The sequence below is a fragment of the Eurypyga helias genome, unplaced genomic scaffold (genome assembly GCF_000690775.1).
Source record: "Eurypyga helias isolate BGI_N326 unplaced genomic scaffold, ASM69077v1 scaffold15140, whole genome shotgun sequence".
Taxonomy (NCBI): Eukaryota; Metazoa; Chordata; class Aves; order Eurypygiformes; family Eurypygidae; genus Eurypyga; species Eurypyga helias.
This window is the reverse complement of record NW_010225234.1, coordinates 71,541-81,250: the sequence shown is the minus strand read 5'-3', so window position 1 is coordinate 81,250 and position 9,710 is coordinate 71,541. Positions and strand designations below refer to the sequence as shown.

The 9,710-nt window shown below is 40.8% G+C and overlaps 1 protein-coding gene across 1 annotated transcript in view; it reads right to left on the bottom strand.

Moving 5' to 3' along the window:
- Positions 1-1,537: 1,537 nt before the first annotated feature.
- Positions 1,538-9,710, bottom strand: part of SLC17A8 (solute carrier family 17 (vesicular glutamate transporter), member 8) — a 30,200-nt gene continuing 22,027 nt past the window's right edge. Inside the window, exons 8-12 of the mRNA XM_010148743.1 lie at positions 8,708-8,857; positions 5,445-5,577; positions 4,068-4,178; positions 2,555-2,682; positions 1,538-1,937 (exon numbers count right to left, since the gene is read on the bottom strand). Coding sequence (XP_010147045.1) covers positions 1,599-1,937; positions 2,555-2,682; positions 4,068-4,178; positions 5,445-5,577; positions 8,708-8,857 — 861 coding nt within the window. The 3' untranslated portion in view covers positions 1,538-1,598. The remainder of the gene's footprint in view (positions 1,938-2,554; positions 2,683-4,067; positions 4,179-5,444; positions 5,578-8,707; positions 8,858-9,710) is intronic.

Sequence of the window (9,710 nt, the reverse complement as noted above, 5' to 3'; positions counted from 1 at the left end):
CTGCTCTTACCAATTAAAAAATCCTCACTGGAGTCACATTAGGCATGCACCCATTCACCTTACTTTAATTCTTATCTGGGTATAGTTGCAGATTGGATTTTGCTGTGTAGAAAAGGAACCAGAGACATGAAAAGAGAATCAGCTAACTTCCTGGTCTTACTGTTTAATTACATTTGTAAGGAAGATAAATCATCCATGGATTCTAATGAATGTACAAGTGTAGTTACACTCATGGTATTCAGTTGCACTTTAACAAAATAGCAAAATGCGTGTTAGAAATGTTCGAATCTCATGTGCATCACAGTGGCTATATATGGTACATAAGAACAATAATACTGAAACACCACAAAGCACATCATAGGCTAGTCAGGATAGCTTTCACTTGAATTTAATGAGGCAGTAATCATAATGAAAGACAAATTAAATCACAGCTTACTGAAATACTCCATTCTGAAGAGTATTAATGCCACAATGAGTCTCTGAGTTGCAACTATCTGCTTAGATGATACCGCATGCTCCACTGGTTGATTCTAAAAATGGTAGAAAAAGGCTAAAGCCACTGTATACTGTCAAGCATATACCAATGACAAAAGAAAATTACTTTCAGACATAGATACTCTTCTAACTCTCAGATGGTACAGTACTTCATTTCCAGCAACAGCAAGACTGAGGCATTGAAATGTTACAGATCCATAACTAAAGACTTCACTTGTGTAAGTAAGCCCATTCACCTAAATGAGGACTGTTGGGGTTGAGACCAGGAGCTCTATTGGTATCATACTAGAAAAATATATTTAGATTACTTCACAATAATTAATTGAGTGAGAAACCTAATCCCAACAGGACTAAGATTTCCTTTCATAAGGATTAATAATATTGCATCACTAACGATGATTTTTTATTCAAAATTATTTCATGCCAGCACAAAATCTTTGGAGGGGGAAAAATCTCACAAGTATCCATTTTATTGCCTTATCCAGACGCTGTGGGCTATGCATATAAAGCAGACTGTCAATCAATTTGAAGGAACTGTTGAAGCAATACTGTGCCATCTCTGCTACATGCTCCTTTTCCTGATGTTGAGTGACCATTGGTAATTATTTACAGCCTACTGCCATAAAACTGCTTTTCCTTCAGCATGAGTTTGCAGTTTGACACAGATTATGCCGCTTAAATGCCAACCTACAGGAATCTTAAAAAGGCAAAGCAGGGCCACTCAGGGCAGACTTTCCACCAGAGCCCCAGTAATTACATACATCACTATGGATCCATCATCTTATACAGCCTTGTCCTTCCTTTGTTCAGGAGAGAAGATGCTCCTACAGTCAGAGGGTTGCACTGGCCAGGAGCTCTACCAAGGCTGGTGATCTCCTAATGAATACAATGGCTGAACAAGGATTTAGTATCACTCCTCCAAGTCCAATAGTTGTTAGCCGTCTTCCACGCTATTAGAAGGGAACTACCACCTTGTATCTAGCCAGATGGCCAGATGTCACACAACTGAATAAGAGAATAAATATGGATACCAGATGACTTAGGGCCGCTAGGCAGAAGGGGGGTTGGGAGTAGCTGCTATACAAACCTTACAATTTCAAGTATTATGACAAATCTTGGAAATTTCCATTTTCATAATGGTAAGAAGTCTGTTCTTCCATGTCTTGGGTTCCTTGCTTTTGCTTTCTCCATTCCCTTCTCTGTACTTCACTGTTTTGACTGGTAGCACCATATGTTTTCTTTGGACTTACAAAAGTTTCATTGTTCATCTCTGTTTCTTCAGCTAGTTCATCCTGATCAATTATGCCACATTTCTCTTCACTGAGGTTTTCAGGGTCAGCCCATTCCTGTTTCTCTCCAGAAGCAAAGATAGCATAGAATATCACTCCACTGTAATGCACCAGGGCTGCAATCAGAAAGACGTTTTGCCATTCTTCCCGGGTCTGAAAGAATGGTGCAGGTCTCATTAAGTTTCCATTTAAAAAAAAAAAAAAAAATTATTCTCTGAATTAGACCATGAATTGGCGCATATTGAACAATGACTGTGATCACTGTTTGATTCCTGATGTTACAGACAGAACAGTTTATGAGAGTCACTGTGAAGGTTTTTTCATAATGGCTAATAAAATAGAACAGGATATTTTTTTCTCTCAGTGAAATCTCTCTCTTGTATGTGAAACATTCGTGAAGTTGGAAATGTAGGGATTTGTCTAAGAACTAAGTTAATCTTACTGTAGATCAGTGATTGCTTAGGAACCCTAGCAGGGATGTATTGCAGAGAAGTTTCCCAAGTCCCGTAAACATTACCCAGTAGCATGGAGATATTGCTGAGACCCAGCCTCGGGTGGTATAAAATAATGTCTCCCTACACAGATAATTAGTTTATGATAGTTGAGAATCCAGCCCCCATAATATTGTAAAAGTGAATGTTTAAAACAAACAACAACAAAAAAAAGCTGCAGAAATTGATGATGAAATGGAGTTCCCAGGAAGCTTCAAAATGTCTTAACTTTTGTTGTGTTACCTAAACCTTTTCCTAGAAAACATGAAGAAATGTTACCTTATGTTTCGTCATTGCACCAACGATGAGTGGGCACACCATGCCCGACAGTGTCCCCACGCCGTTGGAGATCCCCATCAGAATGCTGGCGTAACGTGGGGCTATGTCCAAGTGATTCACGTTGAATCCTACAAGAAATCATAGACAATGGTCAACTATGCAGCTCTGCGCTATGGGGTGAACAGGTCTTTGTACAGCCGTTCTGGCTGAAGAAGCCTGAAAAAGGTAGGAAACCCCATTACCATATATATGAGAAAGAAGGGTAATATTTTCTTGGTGATGAAGATGGAAGATATGTTGCAACTCCAGTCTTTTTCAAAGCACCATTTTTCCCCACCTATGGGTATCACGTTGTATAGAAAATATAGGGGGTTTGGCCTTATTTAAAGTATCTGTGCTTTTCATCTTCTCATACTGGAACAATGCACTCAGCAAACATTTTTAATTAAGGAAAGAATGCCTTTTTGTCAAAGGTCTGATATCTTTTGATTTAGGTAGCAGTGTTTTTTAATACACATTTTCCAGTACTTTGAGTAGCAATTTAACATGATTAAAAAAAAAAAATCCAAACCCCACAACAGAATATAAGCCAGTAGGAAAATTAGTTACCCTTGTAGCATGTCTTCTGGGTACATATTTTATTAAGAAGTAAAAACAGATAGTAGAAATCAGATCAGATGATTAACTTGCTTTAGGTAATGAAATTATGATCACAAGAAAGGATTCTGAATTCTAAATCAATGGGATTAAATACAGTAAAAAGTTGAGTACTGGGAAAATCCTGCAATAAAAATTTATTGATAGAAATGGTCTGCTATGCAAGCACCTCCTAACTCTATCAAAGCTCCTTCCCATGTGCATAATCCTAGAACAACTGAAGACCAGCAGTTACTTTGCTGGTCAATTCTACTCAATAGATCCATCTTCTTGGCAGTCTGCTAGATGATGATCTTCCATCTTCAAAACATAAGTGGGCTTTTTTACTAACAATGGTACTGGTGGAGCTACAAAAGTCGATCTGAGACTGGTGAGACCCATGAACATGTTAGAAAGAGCTGTTCTGTAGAAGGGTTGATTATAGTACAAAACAGAGAGAGGACTGACCTAGAAAGCAGAAACTGGCAGCTAGCACTGGGAGCGGATTTGTAACTGACAGCCTTTGAGCAACTACTCATTCCAGAGTAAATCTATGTCTTTCCTTTTAGGGGTACAGTTTATGCAAGAAGAAAAGGTGGCTGACACTGTAAAAGTATATTAGAAAATAGCAGCACAAAGCTGATGTAAATTGGAAACAATAAAGAGTAGGTTCTTTAAAAGCTTCATGTCCCATGTGCAATACATTTCATAGATACAGAGGTAAATTATTTCTGATATGGGAAGAAACAGGGAATACCCCATAAGCAGCCACCTTATGAGCAACAAGAGTAATAGAAATGATGACAGTAACAACAGTGAGAATAATAACATCATTTTTATCACTTATAGTAAAACCCATAATAAGATTAATCCTTACCTGAAATTGCAAAGCCACTGAAGCCCACTGCTAAGACCAGAAAGGAAATAGCCACACCTTTTGTATGAGAATAACCAACAACCAAAAGTAAGGTTGCTTCCATCCCAAAGCCTTCAAATGAAACACATGGGAATAAGTGACATTTAAATTACTATTGGTCATGGAGATCTAACAAGGTCTAGCCAGAATAGCAACTTAAAATGAGACAAAACTCTTCAATATATTATAGCTATTCTTGAACATACTTGGAAGCTTTGTGGATTTGCAAAGCCATTTGAATATTTATTGTTTGAGAATATACTGTTTTTCTCCTCATTGCTGTGTAAATGACCCAAGTCATTTATAGTACAGAGAAACAATGAGAAAGTGACTGCAAAGAACAGGAAAATTCACAAACACAAAACGTGATAGGGAAAGGAGAAAAATACTTCTTGGCTTCAATTTCTCATGGTTACAGTGATGTGAGATATTCTTGGTAAATGAAACAAAAGAGCATTTTACATACAATTGTGCCATTAACACAACAGGACATCCCTGAGCATCACAGGGAACTTCCAGTCTCTGCCATTACTGCAAATTAACATATTCCAATATGTAACATTACAGCCCTTCTGGTGGTTATTTTTTTGAACAACACTGAAAATACACCCTGAAAATGTAATGAATTTGAGAATCTTTTGTGAAGATGCACAGCCAAGCTGCATGGCATCTCTGACTCGAGGCATCTCTATTTCAGGCAGCCTACGCCATCCATAAATAATGTAAGACAGGAATTGGCAGTGGAGAACGACTCCACAGGCTATATGGCTTGAAAATTTTTCTCTAATTTAGTATCACCCTAGATGTAGATGTCATTGATTTTTCACTTCAGTGACTGAACTGGAAAGAAATTATTTTTTGCTGAGTAAAAATGGGTCTGTCCATCCCTCGACTATTATTTTTACGCCTTTCCAACCTTAATTTTTCCAGTGGTTTCTGCTGTAAGTAGCACATGGGAACATGGCCATTTATTTCAAGACATATCCACTGGGAAAGGGTCTCTCCAGCACCACGGTCCATGGTTAGCTTTGTCAGTACAAGTTTGCAGGATGAAGCCTATTTGATCATACTACTCTTCTGGGCCAGTCCCTATTGCCCTTTTAATTATTAAACAGGTTTCTTGCCTTCTCCCTTTATAAAAGCATGCCCCTATGCATAAGGATTTATACCATGAGGACATCGAACATCAGCTCTCCATTAACTGCTTCAGATTAACCAGCTGCAAATGCAATCTAGAGTAATTTGTCTCATGTTACAATTAAACATGGACCAAACTAGGATATTTGCATCAACTGCAGCACACAACTGAAATATTGTATTTTCAGAATCCAGTAGTACCTCCACAATTCATGACCTTCCTTACAGTGGTAGTGGTTAAAATCTTCCTGCTCCGTAAAAAGTCAGCCAGCTGCCCTCCAATCGGTACGATGATTGTCATAACCATGTGAGGAACTGCTGACAGAAGGCCAACCTGCAATTAGATAAATGAGTGCTTACTGCTCATGTCCTCTCTCAGAATTTAAGGGAAAGGGAACAGACATCATACTTTTTCTTCACCTCTTTTTTTTTTTTTTCCCCATAAGACACTTTTTTATCCTGGAACCTTGTGTGGGAGGATTGCAGACAGGTCCAACAAGACCTGCAACCAAGACCTTAGTGACCTTAAACCACCTTTGACCCATCTCTAGGGATTTCTAGAACCTTCAGAGACTCCAGCATTCTCACTCCCAGGTAGTAGCAGCTTTTCTCCCACAGCCTCCCAGTAATGGCAGTATGTGAGCCACGGCATGGCCAGAAGCTACCCACTTCAGTCCGGGTCCACCATCTTTGCCAGGGCTTCTGGGTCTCAGCAGGATGCTGTATATGGGAAGTGGAGCTTACAAGATGCTCCTGAGGGTGCCAGATGTTGTCCAGTCACTGTCACTGAAAAGAGCTTGTTTCCGTCTTCTTTTCAGCCTCATTTCAGGTATTTTTATACATTGATGAGATCTCCCCTGAGCCTTCTCTTCTCCAGGCCAAACAGCTGCAGCTCTCTCAGCCTTTCCTCACAGGAGAGAGGTTCTGGTTCCTTAATCATCTTTGAGGCCCTCCATTGGACTTTCTCCAGTATGTCTATGTCTCTCCAGAACTGGACCCAGTACTCCAGGTGTACCCTCACCAGTGCTGTGTAGAGGGGAAAGATCACCTCCTTCTAACTGCTGGCAACACTTTGCCTAATGCCGCCTAGGATACCATTAGCCATCTTTACCACAAGGGCACACTGTTGGTTCATGTCCAGCCTGGTGTCCACCAGGACCCTCAGGTAATTTTCTGCTGAACTGCTTTCCATTTGGGTGGCCCTCAGCATATATGGAAGCATGGGCTTGTTCCTCCCCAGGTACAGGACTTGGCACTTCACTTGCTGAACTTCATGAGGTTCCTGGGACCCCATTTCTCCAACCTGTTGAGGTCCTTCTGGATGGCAGCACAATCCTCTGGTGTATCAGCTACTCCTTCCAGTTTTGTAGTCACCAGCAAACTTGCTGAGGGTATGCTCTGCCCCATCATCCAGATCATTAATGAAGATGTCAGACACGATAGGAGCTGCTACTGACCCGTGAGGTACAGTGCTAGTTACTGCTCTCCAACTAGACTTCATGTTACTGATCACCACCCTCGGGGCCCAGTCATTCACACAGTTTTTAATTCACCTCACTATCTGCCCAACCAGCCCATACATCAACAGATTGTCTATGACAACCTTATGGGAGACAGTGTCAAAGGTTTTACTGAAGTCTAGGTAGACAATATCCCCTGTCTGATAGGCCAGTCATTTCATCACAGAAGTTTATCAAGTTGTCTAAGCATGATTTCCCTCGATGAATTATCTGCAAAAGGGTTATCACTAAAAAAAAACGGAGGGAAAGGGATGCCATCCAGAGGGACCTGGACAGGCTGGAAAGGTGGGCCACTGCCAACTTCACGAAGTTCAACAAGCCCAAGTGCATGGGTTGGGGCAATCCCAAGCACAAGTACAGGCTGCGTGGAGAGTGGATAGAAAACAGCCCTGAGGAGAAGGACTTGGGGGTGCTGGTGGATGAAAAGCTGGACATGAGCCACCAGTGTGTGCTGGCAGCCCAGAAAGCCAACCGTATCCTGGGCTGTATGCTGAGAAGCATGGCCAGCAGGTCAAGGGAGGAGATTCTCCCGCCCTACTCTCCTCTTGTGAGAACCCACCTGGAGAACTGCATCCAGCTCTGGGGTCCCCAATATAAGAAGGATATCAACCAGTTGGAGCGAGTCCAGAGGAGGCCACAAAGATGCTCAGAGGGCTGGAGCACCTCTGCTATGGGGACAGGCTGGGAGAGTTGGGCTTTTTCAGCCTGTAGAAGAGAAGGCTCCGGGGAGACCTTATTGCACCTTCCAGTACCTGAAGGGGCTACAAGGAAGCTGGGGGAGGGGACTTTTTACAAGGGCCTGTAGTGACAGGACAAGGGGTAACAGGTTTAAATTGAAAGTGGGGAGATTTAGATTGGATATCAGGAAGGAATTCTTCATGGAGAGGGTGGTGAAGCACTGGAACAGGTTGCCCAGAGAAGTTGTGGATGCCCCATCCCTGGAAGGGTTCAAGGCCAGGCTGGATGAGGCTTTGAGCAACCTGGTCTAGTGGAAGGTGTCCCTGTCCATGGCAGGGGGGGTGGGACTAGATGGGCTTTAAGGTCCCTTCCAACCCAAACCATTCTGTGATTCTATGATTTTGCAGAGTTTTAGTGATCAGTATGTCATCTTCTAGAAGTTTTGCTTTGAAGCAGTAATTTAGTAATAAGTTTTACTTTGTTTTCTAGGATGTGCAACCTCCTTAGAGTCAGTATTACATTCTTTTAATTAGTGAGATACACAGAGGTTTGACCCTAGCATTTATGAAGTCAGTTCAGAATAAACAAACTTATTTTGTCTTAATACACTTGTTCTTCATCTCAGTGCTGCACTTGGCCATTGTGTCATTGCTACCAAGACAACACTGCAGAGCCTGAGCACACTGGTGCTCTCTGACCATACAGATATTGATGCTGTTTGTTACTGGTTTGCAGGATTACACTTGAAAATAATTTACAATATAGCAAGTTGGTATTTTTAAAGGAATGTTGGGAAAACTTTTCTGGAACAAATATTCTGAAGTCCTCATTCATGCTTTAAACAGGGAATGTAACAACACTGGCTTTAATGAAGTGGCAGTGGCAGGGTTCTATCAAACCACACAGAATTTGAGGCCTCATTGTCAATGAAAAGTAATGGGGGAAAAAGAAAAAAAAAAAAAAAGAAGAGGGTAAAAATTATGTGCCAAGTAATGCTAAAGTGTCAGCAGTAAACAAAATGTGCATTTCTATTTACTTACCTTATGGTTTTCATAATTTATTTTTTTAGTGAACCCCTTCTTAAAACAGCTTTTCAGTTTGTTCCTTTTGCTAATAATTTGATGCTAGCAAGCCTTTATTTCTAGCAGATTGCAGCTACTGTGAATAATCTACTGTAGTGACTCCAGAAGGGTCTGGGGATCCTGAAGCACCCTGCGTCTCCTAGGGTGAGGGCTGAAAGTCACCTGCTTCACCTCTGACATTTACCTTGCTTATTGCAAATCCAAAGACTTCTTCAAAGTAAGCAGGTTGACTTATAAGGAGCAAATAAAAGGTCCAGCTTCTGCAAAAGTTTGCCACAATGATTGCATAAACTGGCATTGAAGTGAAAAATCTCTTCCAGGGAGTACTAAATTTCTAGGAAGAAAAAAAATATGAAAGGCATTTTTTAATGGGTAGTAGGCAAATGAGAAAGACAAGTATCTTTTATTATCGGGACTACCCAGTACGTTGCATCTGATTTATGCTGCAAATCACTTATAATGCAAGTCAAAGATGCTTCCTGGATTAGAGGCAAAACCAGGTAGGGAAACTTTCTTGCAATCATTAGGATATTTAAAATTACTACTATGCTGCTATTACTCTAATTACTGAAATTACACAAGGTCTTCTGGAATCCTGCTATTGGGATAATGGGATCAATAACAGAATTTAAAAAAAAAAAAAAAGAGAGAGAACCTTGTGCCATTCCCCATTTTTTGGCATGATGTAACTTGATACCTTCCACTGAAAGGATTGTAGAAAAAGGATTATCCAAGCTAAGAGACATGCGGTAGCACAGCAACAGCCAGCTACCTGCTTCAACCTAGTTCATTTCATTCAGCAAAAAAAGTCCATGGTATAGGATTTAACTTCTACAACTTGCTTTTGATATTTCCTGTTTCTATTTATGCTGCAATACTCCATACATCTGGAACAAAGAACACTTCAGAACCCTATTCACTTATAACAGAATTCAAATGAAAAGCTGAACTATTTAACTATGGCAATATAAACTGACATTCTCCTCATTTTTTTTCAAATGGTAGTTGTGTTCTACAGGCAACCTTATGCCTGCAGTTGTGTGTGAACGCATGATGGTGGCACTAGTGTCCTCTGCAGTAAAACCACTGTACAGCAAGGGAAAACCATGACCTGGAACAAGTATGTATGTCTCCAGCCAAGACTCAGGTGACTTCAGCCAGATTTCAGGAGCATGGCTAAAAGAAGA